Source organism: Hyla sarda, chromosome 3, assembly GCF_029499605.1.
Source record: "Hyla sarda isolate aHylSar1 chromosome 3, aHylSar1.hap1, whole genome shotgun sequence".
NCBI lineage: Eukaryota > Metazoa > Chordata > Amphibia > Anura > Hylidae > Hyla > Hyla sarda.
The window spans coordinates 237800512-237823305 of record NC_079191.1 but is presented as its reverse complement, the minus strand read 5'-3'; the positions used below and the strand labels follow the sequence as shown (position 1 = coordinate 237823305).

Sequence of the window (22794 nt, the reverse complement as noted above, 5' to 3'; positions counted from 1 at the left end):
CAAATACACTTCAATGGGATTCCGCTCTCTCATTCACACATTTCTGCTGCACAAATTCCCTTTAAGTTAATGGGCAATGCATTTCTGCACAACTTACTGCAGAATTCTATTCTGTGAACATGGCATAAGACACTCGGCTACTTTGCGCCCAACTCTCTCATGTATTAAATAGAGCTCACTCACATTGAGAGGTCTAGTTATCGCCCTAGTGTCACCCCTGCCTATCAGGACAGACCAAAGATATGTGATCCTGATTTATATGAGGATGTCGACTCTCCCTCCAAGTCAAGCAGGTGCGAGAGAGGGTCCTCCCCATTATGATAACCGGTATTTTCACTTGTACATTCCCCTCTAGTATAATGCGCAATCCTAAGAATTTTTACACCTCCCTGAGCAAATTCGGTTGCATAATTAAGTCAGAACCAAAATTACATTTCCTAATGGGGTTATCCAGTGGGTGAGGAGGTTCAAAGCGATGCCCATTGTGTGAATTATAACAAAATAAACTAAATAAAGGCTTACCTCCAGCACCCCCATGATGCCTCCGGTGTCTTGCTCCAATGTGCTCATCTTCCTGCGCTGCAGAATGGCGTGTCGGGCCAGGGATGCACTTAGGCCCAGTGTGTCATACTGACGCTCAGAAAATTGCTGGCCACAGCGATATCCTCCTTCGGCCAGCGATTTGCTGAGCTGCAGTATGACAGTCACATTGCAGCTTAGAAAGATAATCTGAAGAGGCACTGCAGGAGCGCTGAAGGCAAGTAAAGGTTTATTTTGTTACATCCCACACAACAGGCAAAAGGTGCAAAAAAAACCCTGCTTTCGCCTTTTTTGCACCTTTTCTAGACACAAAAAAAAAGTCTAAAGACAATGATAAATGTCGGCCAATGTCTTTCTTTTAGTTTTAACCCCTTAAGGACCAATACAAATAAACCTGTACGCCCCTGAAAGACCAGGCCTGTTTTTTCAAATCGGGGATGTCTGTCTTTATTAGAGAATAACTCTGGTAACGTTTTGCCAATCACGATAATTCTGACATTGTTTTTTTGTCACAAGTTGTCCTTCATGTACATAGTAAAAGTAAGCCGATATCATTTGTAGTTTTTTTTTATAATGCAAAAAATCATGTAATTTTTACAAAAAATTACGATTTTTTGCTATTTTAACACTAATAGGGTGCATATATTTATACATACTGACCAAATAGTTTATGAAACTTATACTTTCAGATGTCTACTTTATTTTGACGTCATTTTTTTTTGTTTTTAATTAACATTTTAAATTAGTTAGAAGCCTAACAATTTAACTTGAAATTTTGAAAATTTAGAAAATTTGAAAAGTACATCTTTTTTTGTGTGCCATGCAAGGTTTGCAGAAATTAAAAGGTAGTAGAACATAGGAACACCCCCCCCCCCCCAAATGACCCCATTTTAAAAACTAGACCCCTTAAGGTATTCGCTAGGGGGTACAGTGAGTATTTTAACACCATAGTTTTTTGGCAGGAATTATTACAAAGTCAGTGTTAAAAATTCGAAATTTGCAATTTTTCACAAATGCATCATTTGGGGGGCATATTTTTTGTACATCACTTCTGATATTGAAAGAAATGCACCCTATATTTTATTTAGCTGCTTGTCCCATGTTCGGAAATACCCCCGCTTTGGCCATATATGGTTCCTTGGCCGCGTGGTAGGACTCAGAAGGAGAGGAGCGCCATTTGGCTTTCAGGGCAGAACAGTACCCTCACCCCCACAAGTGACCCCATTTATATACCGCACCCCTACAAGTTATTGGCTGCACCAGGGACCTCTCTGATTGGTCCTTGGTCGGCTGGCAGTATAACGCGTCTGTCTGTGACAGTTAAGGCTCCTGATGGATATATCCGCCATGTTGTGGGAATAAGCACCCGCTCATGGCGAATATATCCATCACTGCTGCGGCTGGGTAGCTCAGTGTGTCCGCTCATGACTGCTGGCAGGAAATCCGCCGCTATGAGTGGACACACAAAGCTACCCAGCCGCAGCAGGGAGCTAATTACCGTGACTGCTGCATAATGTGTAGGATCACATGGTGGACATCGGCAGCATATTACATGCTGCGGATGTCCGCCAATGCGATCCTACACATTATGCATTTTTTTTAATTAGATTAATTTAATAAATGTATTTTTAATATATATATATATTTTTTTTTAATGCTTTGGAATACTTAGTATTCCAAAGCATTGCAGTTATATGCTGCCTGCCAGTTTTCACTAGCAGGCAGCATATTAGGACGTGCCTCTGGCACGTCCTTTCAGGCAATACCCAGGGCAGACCTGGGGGTCTTTGTAGGACCCCCGGCTGCCCAGGTATGCAGCAGCACCCCGCGATCGCGCTGCGGGGTGCTGCAGAGGAGACAGAGGGAGCCCCCTCCCTCTGTCAGAACTCCTTACAGCGCGCGGTCACTTCTGACCGCGGCTGTAAGGGTTAAACTGCCGGGAATGAAGTGAACTTCACTCCCGGCAGTGCGGCAGGTCCCGGCCAGCCGCGGACACACACAGCACCCCGCGATCGCGATGTGGGGTGCTGCAGGAGTGACAGAGGGAGCTCCCTCCCTCTGTCATAACACTTACAGCCCGCGGTCATTTCCGACCGCGGCTGTAAGGGTTAAAACTGCCGGGACCGAAGTTTACTTCGGTCCTGGCAGTGCAGCAGGGTCCCGGCTGTGTGATACAGCCGAGTCCCTGCCGCGATCTTGTGGGTGCACTGGGCAGCACCCACGAGAAGAATGGACGAGTATAGACGTCCAGGTGCGGGAACGGCCGCCAACCTGGACGTCTATACTCGTCCGTGGTCGTTATCGGGTTAAGTGTGTTCACATTTAAAAAAGAAGCACAGTTTCAGACCCCATTGACTTTAATGGTAATGTTAACAAACAAACCTGCATGTTTAGAAGTTACTATTAGGGTACGTTGACACGTACATAATCCCTTGCAAGTTTTCTGTAGTGGAAATTCAGCTTCCGGATTTGCTGCAGGCCTATTGAAGTCAATAGGTAGCAACATACTCCGCAAGTGGAATTTCTGCTGCTGCAAATATGCAGCAAATTAAAGGGGGGGGGGGGGGTCTTCAAAACTTGTGCAAAGGAGAAGCTGACCTGAAGCCTTTTCATTTTTTAAAAGACCTTTTGAAAAATAAGAAACAATTTGGTTGCCATGGGCAACTGGTCAACTTTTCCTCTACACAGATCTTGATGAATTCCCCCCCCCCCCCAATATGTACTTGTGAATGTACCCTCAAAGGGGTTGTCCCACAAAACAAAGTTGGTAAAATCAGATGGAACCACAAATAAAGTAACTTAAGCCATATCTAGATACAGTGCTAGTGACATATCCATAACCCCTCTACTGGTTTTTCTTCCAAATAGATCTGATCACTTCCTGTTTTCCTCTCTGAGCTCTAATCCTTCTGTTGCCAGGCAACAGAGCACACAATTGACCCCCTACTCTTGCTTGCATGTGCAGTAGAGACCAACTTCCATTACTTTCAGGACACTGGGTCATAACCAAGGGCAATTGTTACCAAAACAGTTCAGGTACATGGGAGATTAGTAACCCTATATCTCTCATGCAGGACATTTTCAGTGATGCTTGTACTTTTGAAATATGTATAATTTCACATTATGAATCAGTTTAGACCTATTTTTCTCAATAGGACAACCCCTTTTTAAACAGTTATTTAATACATTTTAATAGTATTAAATAAATTAAATATGCATGCGCTTACTGAATATTTTCTTTTTATCTTTACTCTTAATAATCAAATATAACACCGTATTGGTTTGTGCAGTAATAGGCTAAAGCAACACAACATTAACCCCTTAAGGACGCAGGACGTAAATGTACGTCCTGGTGAGGTGGTACTTAACGCACCAGGACGTACATTTACGTCCTAAGCATAACCGCGGGCATCGGAGCGATGCCCGTGTCATGCGCGGCTGATCCCGGCTGCTGATCGCAGCCAGGGACCCGCCGGCAATGGCCGACGCCCGCGATCTCGCGGGCGTCCGCCATTAACCCCTCAGGTGCCGGGATCAATACAGATCCCGGCATCTGCGGCAGTTCGCGATTAAAATGAACGATCGGATCGCCCGCAGCGCTGCTGCGGGGATCCAATCATTCATAACGCCGCACGGAGGTCCCCTCTCCTTCCTCCGTGCGGCTCCCGGCGTCTCCTGCTCTGGTCTGTGATCGAGCAGACCAGAGCAGGAGATGACCGAAAACACTGATCTGTTCTATGTCCTATACATAGAACAGATCAGTATTAGCAATCATGGTATTGCTATGAATAGTCCCCTATGGGGACTATTCAAGTGTAAAAAAAAATGTAAAAAAATGTAAAAGTAAAAAAAAAGTGAAAAATCCCCTCCCCCAATAAAAAAGTAAAACGTCCGTTTTTTCCTATTTTACCCCCAAAAAGCGTAAAAAACATTTTTTATAGACATATTTGGTATCGCCGCGTGCGTAAATGTCCGAACTATTAAAATAAAATGTTAATGATCCCGTACGGTGAACGGCGTGAACGAAAAAAAATTAAAAAAGTCCAAAATTCCTACTTTTTTAATACATTTTATTAAAAAAAAAATTATAAAAAATGTATTAAAAGTTTTTTATATGCAAATGTGGTATCAAAAAAAAGTACAGATCATGGCGCAAAAAATGAGCCCCCATACCGCCGCTTATACGGAAAAATAAAAAAGTTATAGGTCATCAAAATAAAGGGATTATAAACGTACTAATTTGGTTAAAAAGTTTGTGATTTTTTTTAAGCGCAACAATAATATAAAAGTATATAATAATGGGTATCATTTTAATCGTATTGACCCTCAGAATAAAGAACACATGTCATTTTAACCAGAAATTGTACGGCGTGAAAACAAAACCTTCCAAAATTAGCAAAATTGCGTTTTTCGTTTTAATTTCCCCACAAAAATAGTGTTTTTTGGTTGCGCCATACATTTTATGATATAATGAGTGATGTCATTACAAAGGACAACTGGTCGCGCAAAAAACAAGCCCTCATACTAGTCTGTGGATGAAAATATAAAAGAGTTATGATTTTTAGAAGGCGAGGAGGAAAAAATGAAAATGTAAAAATTAAATTGTCTGAGTCCTTAAGGCCAAAATGGGCTGAGTCCTTAAGGGGTTAAAGGACAACTGTAGTGGTCAAAAATCCCTGCCCAAATGTTCCCCAAACAAAAGTTATACAATTCAGTCAATTAGTTCTATTTACCTATATGCAGCCGTTTCTGAGATATTAGAGTTGCCAGCATAGCCCAGTAGTCCTGCGTCCGTCCCCTATTCATTACATTGCAGCCGCCATCTTGGGGACGGAGATCTCTTCCTCCCAGCAGTGTTTGTGCTCCCCCTAGCCTCTGTCAGGTCCTCCCTGCTTATGCATATGCATGAGCGGGTGCTTTCTGAGGCAGCCATAGGCTCATCCTCAGAAACGCCCCTATCTGTAAGATTCAAGCAGGGGGAGAATGAGGACGTCCACAGCTCCTCCCCCCTCCCCTGCTCTGTCTACATAGGACCTCACTTATCACGGGGAGGATTCAAGTTTTCATGGGGGGAAAACACAGAGCAAACCACAGAGCAGGGAGGGGAGGACGTGTGTGTGAAGGAGACATATTACACTGCACGGGCTGGTGGTGTATAGACTACAGGGAATAAATATCATACTGGAGATGATTCTGTGTGTGAGGGGGGGGACTACTGAATGACACATGCTGGGAGTTGTAGTCCCTGTTATGTGTGTGTGTATGCCAGTGTTTCCCAACCAGGGAATGCTGGGAGTAGTAGTTTTGCAACATCTGGAGGCACCCTGGTTGGGAAACACTGGTGTATGAACTACAACTCCCAGGAGACTACAGAGATACAATAGAGGTGTTGGTGAACTACAACTCCCAGGAGACTACAGAGATACAATATAAGTGTTGGTGAACTACAACTCCCAGCCAGGAGACTACAGAGATACAATAGAGGTGTTGGTGAACTACAACTCCCAGGAGACTACAGAGATACAATAGAGGTGTTGGTAAACTACAACTCCCAGGAGACTACAGAGGTACAATAGAGGTGTTGGTGAACTACAACTCCCAGGAGACTACAGAGATACAATAGAGGTGTTGGTAAACTACAACTCCCAGGAGACTACAGAGGTACAATAGAGGTGTTGATGAACTACAACCCCCAGGAGACTACAGAGATACAATAGAGGTGTTGGTGAACTACAACCCCCAGGAGACTACAGAGATACAATATAGGTGTTGGTGAACTACAACTCCCAGGAGTCTCCTGATACAGTAGAGGTGTTGGTGAACTACAACTCCTTTATACACTCAAACAGCAGAAAGCTGACAGGGCATGCTGGGATTTGTAGTCTTGCAACAGCTGGAGGCACCACTGGAATTCCCAGCATGCCCGAACAGCATATAAAATAACTGGGCATGCTTGGAGTTGTAGTTGTGAAAAAGATGGAGGGACCCCTATCAGGACAGTTGTATAGACAAACAATTATGTGTTTTTACCATTTTTCCTTTCACTATCCACTCTCCAGTGCCCACACTACAGTGAGCACGGAGGCAGCTGCTTCATCACTGGACAGGAGCCAGCATGGGGAGGGGGAGATGAGCAGAAGGGGAGGGTGTATGCATAGGGGAGGGAGATGTGGGCGTTACAATATAATAATTTGCTCGGGGGGGATAGAACAGGGGGAGGGCAGCAGCTTACAGGAAGTAAGCACAAGGCATGATGGGAGATGTAGTTTTTCTTTCACTTCTCCTCCGTAATTCGTGTGCTGATAACGGGAGAACGACTGGGCCAATTTTGATGGGGGAGACATCGTTGGAAAGGTCTTTCAAAGACCTATTAAATGAGGTAAAAAAAAGTTTTTTTGCCCAGCATTGCAGATGTCCTTTAAAGGGGTACTCCAGTGGAAAACCTTTTTTTTATTTATTTTTTTATTTATTTTTAATAAATCAACTGGTGCCAGAAAGTTACAGATTTGTAAATGACTTCTATTAAAAAAAATCTTTACCCTTCCAGTACTTTTTAGCAGCTGTATGCTACAGAGGAAATTATTTTCTTTTTGAATTTATTTTTTGTCTTGTCCACAGTGCTCTCTGCTGACACCTGTCTGTGTCAGGAACTGTCCAGAGCAGTAGAGGTTTTCAATGGGGATTTTCTCCTGCTCTGGACACTTCCTGATACAGGCATCAGGTGTCAGCAGAGAGCACTGTGGACAAGAAAAAAAAGAAATTCAAAAAGAAAAGAATTTTCTCTGTAGCATACTGCTGCTAAAAAGTACTAGAAGGGTAAAGACTTTTTAAAAGAAGTCGCTTACAAATCTCACGAAATAGAGGCAGGAGTCTGGCACTTCACTTCACTTCATACAAAGTAGGCAACTTCATTGGACATATGCAGGAGTGGGAGTGAGCACTAATGAATGAGCGTGGAGGTGCAGATCCAATCCAAGTAACTAGCAAATACAATGACTGAGAAGATACAGAAGATCGCACTCACCACTGTAGCTCAAATCCTTTATTGGGGCATGTAAAGCAGGTACAGAAGATGCGGGGGGCGCCTCCATGGGACGGTCTCCGTTTTGTGCACGAGGTGCACTTCGTCAAGCCAACACTTACAAATCTGTTTAACTTTCTGGCACCAGGTGATTTAAAAAAAAGTTTTCCACCGGAGTACCTCTTTAAGCGATATATTGCAATTCTAGGAAGTTAAATAGTTTGTGGATACTTCCATGGAAATCTTTGAAACTGACTGCAAGAATATAACTTGAATTCATTATTGTCCAGCTATTAAAGAACAAAAGTAATATTTTAGACTAAGTTCACATCAGCGTTGGAGTTCCGTTAGGGTGGGTTCACGCTCTTATTTATTTATTTATGATTTTTTTTAATTTTTTTTTAAGATACAGGAAACAGAAACCGGCTGGGGGAAGTGAAAACCTGATACTTCCGTATCCCAGCAGGACCCGGCCCGTATCTCATTCATTTCAATGAACCGACCGGATTCCTATAGCGAGTACGGTCGGCTAATTTTTGCCCCGTATCCGGTTTTGTGACCGGACTTAAAACTGCAGCATAGCTATCATAGCATCACTTTATGACTCCGGTCGCCTCATTGAAATTAATGAGATTTGGGACAGGTCCAGCTGGCATACAGGACCACCCGGTTTTAAACCCCCCCCCCAGCTGGATCCGGTTCACGTCTGTTCGAAACGTAGAGGGAGATTTATCAAAACCTGTCTAGGGGGGAAAAGCTGCTGAGTTGCCCATAGCAACCAATCAGAACGCTTCTTTCACTTTTGAAAAGGCCTCTGAAAAATGAAAAAGCACTCTGATTGGTTGCTATGGGCAACTCAACAGCTTTTCCTTTGGACAGGTTTGATAAATCTCCCCCGTAGTGATAACCCACCCTTAGTCTGTACATTGGAAAAAGGTATGGGCACACCACCATTGAGCACCGCTAAAAGAAGCTCCGTTTGCTCAACCTATTGAAAGGAGGGGAGTTGAGCGGAGAACAAAATACTAAATGTCAGATTTTTCTTTTATTTTCCACTTAACTCTTCTCTGCTTCCATTATTGGACACCTGAGGGACCTTATTCTAGTCAATAGTGTCGGTTTTGCAAAGGGTCTGTTCAGCTCAGGACGAACCCTAAACGAGACATACCCCCGATGATGCGCACATAGGCTTAGCTATCCTTTAGGGTCAGTGACTGTCTGCTTTGTTGATATTTTATCAATAATTGTTCCCTTCACAGTGTATTTGGTTTCCCCCCCCCCCCCCTCCCAGAAAAAAATGAAATAACTTTGGTTCTGTGATAGTACTCCCATGCACACACAGTAATTTTTTCTAATATTCTGCAGTCAAGAACATTAATGGTTTGAACCTGATGGTTAATGCGACCGGTTAGTTTAGAAAACCATTTAGGATCTTTATGGACATTAGAATATCTGTAATAAAGCGGTCACTGGCCTTAAATGAACTCCCACTGATCAAACTTAAATTTTTTTAAATTCTAAACGTTTAGGCATGATCATTTTTTTTGCTAATTTCAGAACTTAAAATGTGGCTTATTAGCACTCAGCACACTTTCTAGAATAACATTCTGTTCTAATATATACTTGTGTACTTGTGTTTTTTGTCCATCAATAAAAGGTGATGGGTTACCAGAGTGTAATATCTGCCAGCGAAAGTGCTTGGACTCAGCTCAATTAAAAAAACATCTAAGATCTCATACAGGTACAGCTGTTTTTCGATATATAAATATGTGCTTCATTTAATAAAGTTTTAAGCCCCCCCCCCCCCCCCCCCCCCCCAAAAAAAAAGCAGTTCAAGGCCTAAATTAGTGATGTATGGAAATTGATTGTAAATATGGACAGCTGTAGTACAATCTAACGTGTATATACCCAGCATTTATACTAACATTTTCTACAGCATCACTATAAATCTTATGCTATATACAAACAACACTACACTTACTTTGGTAGTCATTTCTGGAGCTTTTCAGGAGTTTAACACTTTAAATCAGTCCGGAGTGTATGATTCTAGGCTGTAAAATACTATTTACTCGCTCTGTCATGTTTATATAATGTAACTGTTGATATTTTTTGTGCCTATGTGTGCATGTGGTAAATAATAACTAGGTACATTGGTGCTGAATTATATAATTTTTGTTTTCTTTTCATTCAGGTGAAAAGCCATATACATGTGAAGTCTGTGGAAAATCATTCACTGCTAAAAGTTCATTACTCACACATATGAGAATACACAGGTAATTTGACTACTTTGTATTTTACAGCTGCTGTTCTAGCCTTCCAAATACTGGAGACCAGGCAGACCCTATTTTATAAGACAGAGAAGTCCATCACAGTTTGTCTGAAAAAAAATATTGCCTAGATGTCATGTTTCTGTAATGAACGTAAGGAATGGTGCTAAACTGAATAGAGCCTTAGAGCCTTAAGACTTGCCCTATCATCCAATCAACCAAGCAAATACATTGGAAGCTATTTTTTTTTGTTTGTTTGCCTTCCATTATGAGTGCTTTACCCTGTGTATACCATTTCAAAGGATACTGTCTAATATTCCACATTTAGTACAGGAGTTGCTCTCCTAAAATTAATTTGGTATTACGTGTCACTCTCTATTGGTATGCAAGGGACGGGGTAGGTATAGAAATGGCAAATGAGTATACAAGGCAAGAAGAGGAAGTGGAGTATCATGCAGTAATGGGAGTCCGGAGGTGCTGAGTAGTTGATGGAGACTGCTATGAATTGGGAAGCAAGAAACCTTATAATCTTGATATGAGTGACATGATCTGATGACAGAAAACACAGACTTTGGACATACTGGTGTGTGATTGCTAAACCAAGCTATCTCATGAATACTAGTTTATCAGAAGCTTCCCAGAGTATATAATTTTAAAAGATGTTATATGTCCTAGTGCTTTAATACATGCCCCCTTTTCTCCTGTCTTTAAAGGAGCGAAATATAACTTATCCCATATCCAAAAGATGGGGGATAAGTTATATATCGCGGGGGGGGGGGGGGGGGGGGGGGGGGGTCCGACAGCTGGGACCCCCTGCGATCTGAACAGGGCCCTGGCAGTCTGTCGGAAGTGGCCGTTTCGACCTCTACAGGAAGCCCTGGCCGACACGCCCCCTCCATTTATCTTGATGGGATACAGGAAGTGGGGGCATGCTGGCTGCCACCGCGTGTGGGGGTCTGTACGCCTCCTTCCAGCAGACTGCTCGGGCCCGATTCAGGAGATCGTGGGGGTCTCAGCTGTCGGACCCCCCGCGATCTACAACTTATCCCCTATCCTTTGGATAGGGGATAAGTTATATTTTACTACAGAACTCCTCTAATCCTTTCAATTAGATACAAGAGAGAAAATAATTTGGTAGTACATCTAACAATTTTTCATAGGATTGAAAATTCTGTTAAGTAGTTTTTTTTTTATCAAAAATCTGTTGTTTCAATTAAAGTACTTATCTTTCCTACTTGATCTTTTATTTCCCCCCGATACCTTGTATTTCCTTTCCATCTTTACCCTATTATCTTGGTTTCTGTTTTGTGGCTTGGATTAGCTGTATTCTTTATGTTGCCGCCTTCTCTTCTTACAAATGTGTGCTTTACCCTATTATTTGTGATAGTCATGGCTGTAAATTTTGGCACCCCTAAAATTTTAAGTAACTGAAGTATTTCTCACAGAAAAAGGATTGCAGTAACACATGTATATTGGAACTAAACCAAAAAAGAGGAAAAAAAGCTAATTGGACATAATGTCATACCAAACTCCAAAAAATGGGCTGAACAAAATTATTGGCACGCTTAACTTGGTTGGTTGCACACCCTATAAGCATCAATAAGCTTCTTACACCACTCAGCCGGAATGTTGGACCACTCTTCCTTTGCAAACTGCTCCAGGTCTTTCTTATTGGAAGGGTGCTTTTTCCCAACAGCAATTTTAACATCTCTTCACAGGTGTTCAATGGGATTTAGATCTGGACTCATTGCTGGCCACTTCAGAACTCTCCAGTGCTTTGTTGCATCATTTATGGGTGTTATTTGATGTATGTTTGGGGTCATTGTCCTGCTGGAAGACCCAAGATCTCAAAGGCAAACCCAGCTTTCTGACACTGGACTGTACAGTGCGACCCAAAATCCATTGGTAATCTTCAGATTTCATGATGCCTTGCACACATTTAAGGCACCCAGTGCCAGAGGCAGCGAAACGGCCCTAAAACATCATTGAATCATCACCATATTTCACTGTAGGTACTGTGTTCTGTTCTTTGTAGGCCTCATTCCGTTTTCGGTAAACAGTAGATTGATGTGCTTTACCAAAGAGCTCTATCTTGGTCTCATCTGTCCGCAAGACGTTTTCCCAGAAGGATTTTGGCTTAAAGTTAATTTTGGCTTAATGTAGTCTTGCTTTTTTATGTCTGTGTCAGCAGTGGGGTCCTCCTGGGTTTCCTGCCATAGCATTTCATTTAAATGTCGAGAGTTCACGCTGACACTGATGCTCCCTGAGCCTGCAGGACAGCTTGAATACCATAGGAACTATCCTGCGTTGACACCTTTCATCAATTTTTCTCTTCCGTCCACGCCCAGGAAGATTAGCTACAGTGCCATGGGTTGCAAACTTCTTTTATAATGTTGCACGCTGTGGACAAAGGCAAATCTAGATCTCTGGACATGGACTTGTAACCTTAAGATTATGGTAATAACACTATGGTAATAAAAAAAAGTCGTCTCCTCCCAGCAGGATATACCCGCCTTCAGGCTCTGAGCTAATCAGTTTAAGCTTAGTGTATGAAGGAGGTGGACATGGTCTGGAATTCTCCAGACCATGTCTTCTGATTTTTTTTGTTTACCTAGTATAGGGAAGTGTTAGTTTTTTATTCCTTTTTCTTTTCTGTTTTCAGGTGGGGGCTCAGGGACTCCGGTTCCCTGTTTCCCTATTGCGAGTAAGGGGGCACAGACATTGCGTATATGCGCTGTTCACCCCCCCTCGCCAACAGTCAGCGCCTGGGTTGGTACTTCATGGGTCTGGGTCCCCCTATTTCCCTGCTCGCCTCGCTCGCGCATAGCATCCAGACGTGATGCAGGTAACTAAAGCTGACTGAAGACTTCACTGAAGACTCCATTAGGTAAGTTCTTCTGACTGAGGTAAGTACTTCCCCCCCCCCCCCCCCCCCCCCTTTTTCTCCATAGGTACGGACTTGCAACCTCTAGAGACCCCCTGTTTTTGGCCCACCTTTCAGGTTATGGGGCTGGCTTATACAGGGGCGGCACTTTTATTCTGGGGGAGCAGTGGCACCTGAGGGGGCATGTAATATATGGGGCACTTCACTTTGTGTGTGTGTTTTAGTGCGACTATGTCCACAGCGCCTTATACGCGGCTGACATCCGCGCCGCTGGTACGGGCTGGGCGCTTCAGCGCCGGCTTACTTTCTCTATCTCCGGCAGTCTCTGCCGGCATTTAAGCCGTTTGCTCTATTCCCCCGAGCGCATATGCGGCTGACTTGTGCGCTCGGGACAATTACAGTTCTTCTCGGCTGGTCTATAGCTCCGCCCACAGGGCTGAGAGCTCTGAGGCGAGAAGCAGCTTCCAATCAGCGCCGTGGGCGCGATTTTCAGTAAGAAGGGGTCAGTTAGTTAGTGCCTTGCTTCAGGCACGCCCCTCTCTTCCTATTGGCTGGCCTGTTCCTTCACTCTAGCTGCACTCTAGCTGAGCGAGTTCTCCTCACTGCTTCTGACAGGGGACACGGACTAGGGTGAGAAAGTTCCTGTCTTTTTCCACATTATGTCCGTACCCAGAGCTGTTCCTCCCTCTAAACAGAAACCTGGAACTTCAGTGACTTATTTTGTCTGTAAGCACTGTAATACCAAGATGTCTGGCTCTGCTGAGCCCACATGCCCTGCCTGCTCCACTGCTCCCCCAGACCCCCTGGTACCCCCTGATGTCCTTTTTGGTCCCGGTGGGTTCAGCCGCTCCACCAGCCTGGGTTTCTTCCCTGTCCCAGTATATGGCTGACTTGACCCAAGTCTCCCGTTCGGTGGCTGAGTCCTCCCGGGAAGTGGTGTCCGCCTTGAAGGGGTCTTCCCTGAGCAGGACCTCTGAGAGGGCCCGCTCCTCGTCTCCACATGCTTCATGCTCTCACAAGCGTCCTAGGTGTGCCTCGTCTGACTCTTCCATTGAGTCTTCAGATAGACGTGAGCGTTCCCCTCGTGGGTCCCACCCCCCCCCCCTTGTCATCTGGGCACAAACGTTGCTCCTCCAGAGGACGTTCTCGGAGTCGCCGCGTACCCGGTCAGGGTCGCCCCCCTCCAGGACTGCCTCTACTCTATTCACATTCCCCTGGTGGATGAGGCTTCCGAGCCAGCATCTGACTCAGAGGACCGCTCGGACTCAATTGCAACGATTAACTCATTGGTGACAGCCATAAGAGACACCTTTCACTTAGAGGACCCAGGATCTTCGGATGTCAATCCAGGAGTATCCTTTCATCGTGCTAAGCCAGCACCTCAAAGGTTCAGCTCACACTGACTTTGACGACATTCTGGAATCTGCATGGAAACATCCAGACAAGAGGTTCCCGGGAATCAAGACAATTCAAGAACGTTATCCATTTGACAAGGACTTTGTCGCTATGGTGGTTTCCCCTGCCTCAGTGGATCCACCAATCTCCCGGATCTCAAAGGCGACTACACTGCCTCTGGCAGATGCCGCTGCCTTCAAGGATCCCACGGACAAGAAGGTAGAATCCTTAGCGAAGTTTGCTTCTGAAGCAGCTGGCTCTTCTCTTCTTCCCATCTTCGCCTCGACATGGGTGTCCAAGGCCCTGTCGGAGTGGTGCCAAAAGCTCCATCAGGATATCCCCCCCCCCCCCCCAGAGGATCTATCTGCTCTGGCTCTCCAATGCTCTAAAGCTGGGGACTTTCTGTGCGCAGCTTCCATGCAGTCAGCCCGTTGTTCTGCCTTTGCTGTGGGTCACCTAGCGACTCTCCGCCGCTCTATGTGGCTTAAAGCTTGGAATGCGGATGTCTCTTCCAAAAGGTCTTTCACCCTTTACGGGTGGCCGTCTTTTTGGCAAACGCCTTGATGAGATTATCTCTGAGGCAACGGGAGGTAAGAGTTCCTTGTTACCTCAAAATAAGGCTTGCCCTACTTCCCAAAGGAAGTCCTTTTCCTTTCGGTCCTTTCGTACCTCTGGCTCCAGCAAAGGGTCCGGGCAGGCGCCCTCGCGGGACAAGAAGGCTCCCTCGTTCCGGGCACGCCCGTCTTGGAAGTCGGACTCCAACCGGTCCGGCCGTTTTGCGCCCAAATCAGGCAACCGCAAACCCACTTCTGCATGAAGTGTGGCCCCCACCCGTGGTTTCTTCTCAGGTGTGAGGTCGTCTCTTGCTTTTTTGAGACATCTGGATCTCACACATTCAGGACTCTTGGGTCAGGGACATGGTGTCCAACGGTTACCAAATCGAATTTGCCTCCCTTCGGAGGCGAATTTTTCGATCCCGGGCCCCCCGGTCTCCTCCTCTGGCGAAGCAATTTCGAGCGTCTCTCCAGTCTCTGCTTCTCCAGGGGGTTATCGTTCACGCTCCTCCAGGGGAACGGTTTCAGGGTTTCTATTCAAATCTTTTTGTGGTCCCCAAGAAGGACGGTTCTGTGCGACCAATCCAAGACCTCAAGCGTCTCAACCGTCACCTTCTCATCCGCCACTTGCGAATGGAATCTCTCCGTTCGGTGGTGGCATCCCTGGAACAAGGAGTTCCTTTCATCGGTGGACATCAAGGATGCCTACCTCCATGTGCCAATATTTCCAGGCCATCATCGATACCTCCGCTTTGCGTTTCCGGAGGGGCACTTTCAATTTGTAGCCCTCCCCTTTGGTCTAGCCATGGCTCCTCTGGTCTTTACAAAGATCCTTGCGCCAGTGATGGGCCGGTTACGGTCGAGGGGAATCTCGGTGATACCCTATCTGGACGACCTTCTCATCAAGGCTCCAACCAGAGCCCAGACTCTGGAGAATCTAGACGTCACTCTCCACACTCTGACTCGCTTCAGGTGGATGGTCAACCGGGACAAGTCAGTCCTCCGTCCTACCAAGTCTCTAACCTTCCTGGGACTTCGATTCGACACGGCCTCTGCCCGAATTTGTCTTCTGCTGGACAAACGTCTGGCGCTCCGGTCGGGGGTCCGCTCCCTTCGGACCCAGGTATTAGTCTCCATCCGCACTTCTATGGAAGTCCTGGGTCGGATGGTGGCAACTATGGAGGCCGTACACTTTGCCCAGGTTTATTACTGCCCCCTTCAACTGGCGATTCTCTCTCGATGGAACAGGTCTACTCTGTCCCTCGATCGTCAGATTGTTCTCCCTTGCAGGGTCCATCAGTCTCTGCTCTGGTGGCTCCGCTCCCCCTTTCTTCTACAAGGGCGGGCGTTTCTTCCCCTTCACTGGCAGGTTGTTACAAAGGATGCCAGCCTGTCGGGCTGGGGCGGCGTCTTCAGGGTTTGGATGGTTCAGGGACTCTGGTCTCCCCAGGAGACCCTTCTTCCAATAAACATATTGGAATTACGGGCGATTCTTCTTTGTCTTCTTCATTGGGAGTCCCGTCTTCAGTCACGTCCTGTCCGCGTTCAGTCGGACAACGCCACGGCCATGGCATACATAAATCGACCGGGCGGCACTCGCAGCTCGGGAGCCATGGCAAAGGTGACCAAGATTCTCACCTGGGCGGAGAGCAAGGTTCCGGCCATTTCGGCGATTCACATTCCGGGAGTGCTCAACTGGGAAGCGGACTTCCTCAGTCGGTCCTCACCCGACCCTGCGAGTGGTCTCTACATCCGGAGGCATTCCGGACGTGGACCTCTTCGCGTCCCGGCACAATCGGAAGATCCTTCCTTTTGTGTCCAAGTCCCGGGACCCTCAGGCTCTGGACGCCCTAGTGATTCCTTGGGCGGGGTTTTCCCTACCCTATCTGTTCCCTCCTCTTCCGCTATTTCCCAGGGTGCTGAGGAAGCTCAAGGCAGAGGACGTCCCGCCATTCTGGTTGCTCCAGATTGGCCCCAAAGGTCGTGGTACGCTGACGTAGTCATGCTCCTGGACGACTCTCCACTGCGCCTTCTGCTCCGCCCGGACCTGCTCTCTCAGGGTCTTCTTTGCCACCCCAATTTACAGTCTCTGCATTTGACGGCGTGGCAGTTGAGACCGCGGTTTTGAGGGCACGCGGGTTCTCTTCCCAAGTCATTCACACCAGGCTCAAGGCTCGTAAGCCCTCCTCCGCAAGAATTTACCACCGTACTTGGCGGTCTTATTTTCGTTGGTGTGAAGCTCATGACTTCTCCCCGGTAACCTTCTCTGTTCCCCGTCTTCTCTCCTTTTTGCAGTCGGGGTTGGAACTAGGGTTGTCTCTCAGTTCACTTAAAGGTCAGGTCTCGGCCCTTGCTGTTTTTTTCCTGCGGCCTCTGGCTTCTAATTCTCATGTCCGGACCTTCCTTCAAGGAGTGGCGCACTCTGTTCGTCCTTATCGGTCACCCTCTCCCCCTTGGGACTTGAATTTGGTTCTGAGTGCCCTCCAGGGTGCACCCTTTGTGCCCCTTAGAGAGTTGTCTCGCCGACTCCTTTCTTGGAAAGTGGCGTTTCTTGTTGCTATCGCCTCCATCCGGAGGGTGTCTGAATTGGCAGCTCTTTCCTGCCGTTCTCAGTTTCTGGTGATCCACCAGGACAAGGTTGTTTTCCGGCCAGATCCTTCCTTTTTGCCTAAGGTGGTCTCGGCCTTTCAACTCAATGAGGACATTGTCCTCCCGTCCTTTTGTCCTGCTCCTTCTCATCCTAAGGAGCGCTTACTACACAAGCTGGATGTAGTTCGGGCTTATCTCTCCATCACTTCCTCGTTTCGTCAGTGTGATTCCTTTTTCGTCCTTACGGAAGGTCGTCGCAAGGGACAACCTGCTTCCAAGGCCACCATTTCTCGGTTGATTCGGTCCGCCATTTCGGAAGCCTATCACTGTAAGGGGAAGATTCCTCCTTTCAGGGTTGTGGCTCATTCTACCCATTCTGTTGGGGCATCCTGGGCTCTCCAGAATAGAGCCTCGGCCTTGCAGATTTGCAAGGCAGCTACCTGGTCGTCTTTGCACACTTTCTCGAGGTTTTACAGAGTTCATACTTTTGCATCGGCTGATGCTAGTCTGGGTCGTAAAGTGTTGCAGGCGGCAGTGGATCGGCCGTCTGCCTGACTGCTTATCTGGCCACCCAAAGGACGGTTTTGGTACGTCCCACGGTCTGTGTCCCCCAATGGAGCCGATAGAGAAAAGGAGATTTTTGTTTACTTACCGTAAAATCGCTTTCTCAAAGGATCCATTGGGGGACACAGCTCCCGCCCTTTTTGGGATTTTCCCTTGGTTCTCTGTCCGTGGGTGTGTTCAGTTGTTGTTTTTTTCTTCTGGTTCTTGGACAGTTTTGGTTTTTCTTTGACCTGTTGGTCTCCTCCTATTGCTCTGGAACTTAAACTGATTTAGCTCCGAGCCTGAGGGCGGGTATATCCTGCTGGGAGGAGCCGCCTTTTTTTATTTTTATTTTTTTATTACCATAGTGTCACACCTCCTAGAGACAGCAGCATACACCCACGGTCTGTGTCCCCCAATGGATCCTTCGAGAAAGAAATTTTACGGTAAGTAAAAAAAAATCTCCTTTTTTCCACAATTTTGTTTCTCAAGTCCTCGGACAGTTCTCTTCTCCTCTTTCTGTTGTCCATGCTTAGTGTGGCACACACAGCCACACAATGCAAAGACTAAGTGAACTTCTCTCCTTTTTATCTGCTTTCAGGTGTGATTTTTTTTTTTTTTTTTTTTTTGCCCACACCTGTTACATGCCCCAGGTGAGTTTATCCACAATTTATTTATCCACAATTTTGAAAGGGTGCCAATAACTTTGTCCAGCACATTTTTGGAGTTTCCTTTCTTTTTCTCCCTTTTTTGGTTTAGTTCCAATACACACAAAGGGAATTAATTTTTTATAGCAAAACGTGTTACTGCAATCCTTTTCTGTGAAAAATAATTCATTTTCTTGAAAATGTTCTGGGGTGCCAACATTTATGGCTATATCTGTATCTCTCTAAAAAACTGAATGAAGTACAGTTGAAAATGTGTAATCATAACTTCCGTTTTTCTCTTCAGGGGTGAAAAGCCGTATTCTTGCAACATTTGTGGGAAATCCTTTGGAGACTCCAGTGCCAAGAGGAGGCACATCACTTTGCATGCGGGAAAGAAGCCATTTTCTTGCTCAAAATGCAATGTGCAGTTTACTCGTATGGACAATCTGAAAGCCCACATAAAATCTCACAGCAAAGAAAAAAAGCCAAAACCACCGGCCACCACTACTAGCACTAAAGTTAATGAGGGATCAGGAAGCGTAATGCAGATGCAACAGTATCAGTTAGCAACACCTAATCAACAAGAAATACAAGTATTGGTTTCAGACAATGTAAATAACCTAAATTTCATGTCAGGTCAAGGCCAGGGTATTAGTATTGTTACTACTGAAGCCTCTCCATCCATTGCTGACCATGCTGCAAATCTGGCACTGATAGCTCATCAACCTCCTGCTTTGCGTGGGTTACCAGTGGCATCACATCAGCACCAGGTACAACAAATTCACAATATTGACATGGAGAGCAGGGTACAGACTGTTTTGCCAGAGCAAATGCATGTTGTCACCCTTTCAAAAGAAGCATTTGACCAGCTTCAGGGACGGACCCATGAAATTCACTTGACTCAAACAAATCGTCCAGCACCGCCAACTCTGGTACAAGCTCCATCAGCTCCTAGTATTTCTAACCAGAGTGTCCGGGCTCCTGAGCAAGCTCAGCAAACTTTACCTACAGGACCAGTAACACAGTCTGCACCAATTGTCACTCTGTCAAAAGAAGCTTTTGACCAACTGCAGGGACGGACCCATGAAATTCACTTGACCCAAACAGATCGTTCAACACCACTAACTCGAGTGCAAGCTTCACCAGCTCCTGCTATCCGTAACCAGAGTGTTCGGGCTCCCGAGCAAGCTCAGCAAACTTTACCTGTTGGCCCAGTAACACAATCTGCACATGTTGTCACTCTGTCAAAAGAAGCATTTGACCAATTGCAGGGACGGACCCATGAAATTCACTTGACCCAAACTGATCGTCCCACATCGCAGACTCGGGTGCAAGCTCCATCAGCTCCTAGTATCCTTAACCAGAGTGCCCGGGCTCCTGAGCAAGCTCAGCAAAGTTTACCTGTTGGCTCAGTAACACAACCTGCACATGTTGTCACTCTGTCTAAAGAAGCATTTGACCAATTGCAGGGACGGACCCATGAAATTCACTTGACCCAAACTGATCGTCCCACATCGCAGACTCGGGTGCAAGCTCCATCAGCTCCTAGTATCCTTAACCAGAGTGCCCGGGCTCCTGAGCAAGCTCAGCAAACTTTACCTGTTGGCTCAGTACCGCAGCCTGCACATGTTGTCACTCTATCTAAAGAAGCATTTGACCAATTGCAGGGATGGACCCATGAAATTCACTTGACACAAACTGATCGTCCAACATCGCAGACTCGAGGGAAAGCTCCAACAGCTCCTAGTAACCTTAACCAGAGTGTCCGGACTCCTGAGCAAGCTCAGCAAACTTTACCTGTTGGCTCAGTAACACAGCATGTACCTATTGTCACTCTGTCAAAAGAAGCATTTGAACAACTGCAGGGACGTACCCATGAAATTCACTTTACCCAAAGAGATCGTTCAGCACCACTAACTCGGGTGCAAGCTCCTCCAGCTTCTCCTATTCTAAACCAGAGTGTGAGGGCTTCTGTGCAAGCTCAGCAAAATTTACCTGTTGGCAGAGTACCACAGTCTACACCAATTGTCACTCTGTCAAAAGAAGCATTCGACCAACTGCAGGGACGTACCCATGAAATTTACTTGACCCAAACTGATCGTCCAGCACCAATAACTCGGGTGCAAGCTTCACCAGCCCCTAGTACTCTAAACCAGAGTGTCCGGGCTACTGTTCAAGCTCAGCATACTTTCCCTATGGGCTCAGTTACACAGCCTGCATCAATTGTCACTCTTTCAAAAGAAGCGTTTGACCAACTCCAGGGACGGACCCATGAAATTCACTTTACCCAAACAGATCGTCCAGCACCACTAACTCGGGTGCAAGCTCCACCAACTCCTAGTAATCGGACCCAGAGTGCCCGGGCTTCTGTGCAAGCTCAGCAGACTTTACCTGTTGTTCCGGTAACACAACCTGCACATGTTGTCACTCTGTCAAAAGAAGCATTTGAACAACTGCAGGGACGGACCCATGAAATTTACTTGACCCAAACTGATCGTCCAGCATCACTAACTCGGGTGCAAGCTCCACCAACTCCTAGTTCTCTGAACCAGAGTGGCCGGGCTTCTGTGCAAGCTCAACAAACTTTACCTGGTGGCCCAGTAACGCAGCCTGTGCCAATTGTCACTCTGTCAAAAGAAGCATTTGAACAACTGCAGGGACGGACCCATGAAATTCATTTGACCCAAACTGATCATGCAAAACCACAAACTCGGGTGCATGCTCCAGCAGCCTCTAGTACTCTGAACCAGAGTGTCCGTGCTTCTGTGCAAGCTCCGCAAACTTTACCTGTTGGCTCAGTACCGCAGCCTGCACCTGGACAGCTAGTTCAAGCTCAGACATTTCAGAGACCTGCCAGCGCTGTTCCTTTTGCCAGTACAACAATGGACACACCAAATTCAAGCTCTATATAAACTGTTCTTTTTGAAAATACTTGTACAAAATATTTTTTCTAATGTAATAACTGAAAAACTTTGTTTTATTTGTTGTTGTTTTTTTAAGGGCCAAGCAAGTTATAAACTTTAATTCTGAGTATCTCGGTTTGTTACTTTCATTCGGCATTTTTCCATAACTTAGACATGTATGATTTATATTTTAACATTACATTTTATGTGCCTTTCATCAAAATTGATATATTTTTCCTTTTTTTTTTCTTGTGCAGTGTAGCAGAAGTTGACATGGATATATTAAACATATATGGAAAGGATTTTCTTTTATCAAATAGCCTAAGTGGAATGAGCTCCAGAGATGCTTCAACTTTGTATTGAATACACTATAGAATTAGGAGGCTTACCGGAGTATAATAATTTCACTTTAGTGTACATTAATATTTGTTCTGTTTGAGGTAAGATTGTTTGAAGAAACATGCTCAAAACCCAAAGCTGCACTACAGTGAGAGTGTGATGCGTAACCCTTTTTTTGTCATTCTTCTCTCTCAGAAGTGCAGTCTTAAGCTTTGTACCTGTAACATCAAGAAGTTTTTACTTGACAGCAAGGGAAGATATTAAATAAGTTTTCCCCCTTTTTAATGTGCACCAAAGTATCATTTATAGATTAATTTAAACAGGATTTCTTTAAATAACATTTTGGAAAGCATCGCACAGAGCCAAAAAGTCAAACATGCCTACACTGTATTGTAGCAATTTGTTCTATAGTTAAACTTTTATGTACAGGAGTTGCATATGTGCATTTTAAATAAAAAGTAATAATAATTTGATTGTCTTAGAGCTTATTGGTATCTCATAGATAAGTGATTCCTTGTAATCAATTTTTCCCCAATTAAGCTCAGATTTATTCCCTTAGGGTCTATTCACACATGCAGTATTCTGCTCAGATTTGATGTGCAGGATTTCAAGCTGTGTTCAGTCATTCAGTTTACATGGAAATACAGTAAAAATGTAGCACGAGACCCAATTTTGCAAAGTATGTGTGTTGTTTGAGCCAAGTCTTTAAGTAGAACATCTTATACCCTATACATAGATCCCAATAATGAGGATAAGAATCTGATCAGGGGGGATCGAACCGCTGGGACTCCTGCGATCTGCCTGGCACCCCACCTCTCTCCATGCTGACGTTGAGACAGGAGGATGCTGTCTGCTTTCTCAGATGCATTACCTTCTAGTATAAAGGGAGAGTGCTAAATTTGGAAGAATCAGAATGGGAGCTATGGGGAAGGCAGTTTTAAGGGTTAAATGCTTGTATCACAACTGGGGACCACACATTTGGATTGCCATTTTTTGTCGGTCATATCAGTCAGGGGTTTTAATATGGAGGAAAAGCCCCATATTAACTTCCTGACGTAGTTAGCAAAACCCAAAAACCTTGGTAAAGAATGTAGATTGGTAAGGAATATAGG

The 22794-nt window shown here is 45.5% G+C and overlaps 1 protein-coding gene across 8 annotated transcripts in view; it reads left to right on the top strand.

Annotated features, from left to right (window-relative positions):
* Positions 1 to 22172, top strand: part of ZBTB24 (zinc finger and BTB domain containing 24) — a 52607-nt gene extending 30435 nt beyond the window's left edge. For 5 of the 8 annotated variants that reach the window (XM_056566294.1, XM_056566293.1, XM_056566291.1 and 2 more), the window contains 3 exons: positions 9219 to 9302; positions 9753 to 9834; positions 18745 to 22171. In XM_056566294.1, coding sequence (XP_056422269.1) covers positions 9219 to 9302; positions 9753 to 9834; positions 18745 to 21352 — 2774 coding nt within the window. In that variant the 3' untranslated portion in view covers positions 21353 to 22171. Of the gene's footprint in view, positions 1 to 9218; positions 9303 to 9752; positions 9835 to 18744 lie in introns of all 8 variants that reach the window. The other 3 variants (XM_056566297.1, XM_056566299.1, XM_056566296.1) reach the window with 3 other exon arrangements.
* The last annotated feature ends 622 nt before the right edge of the window (positions 22173 to 22794 follow it).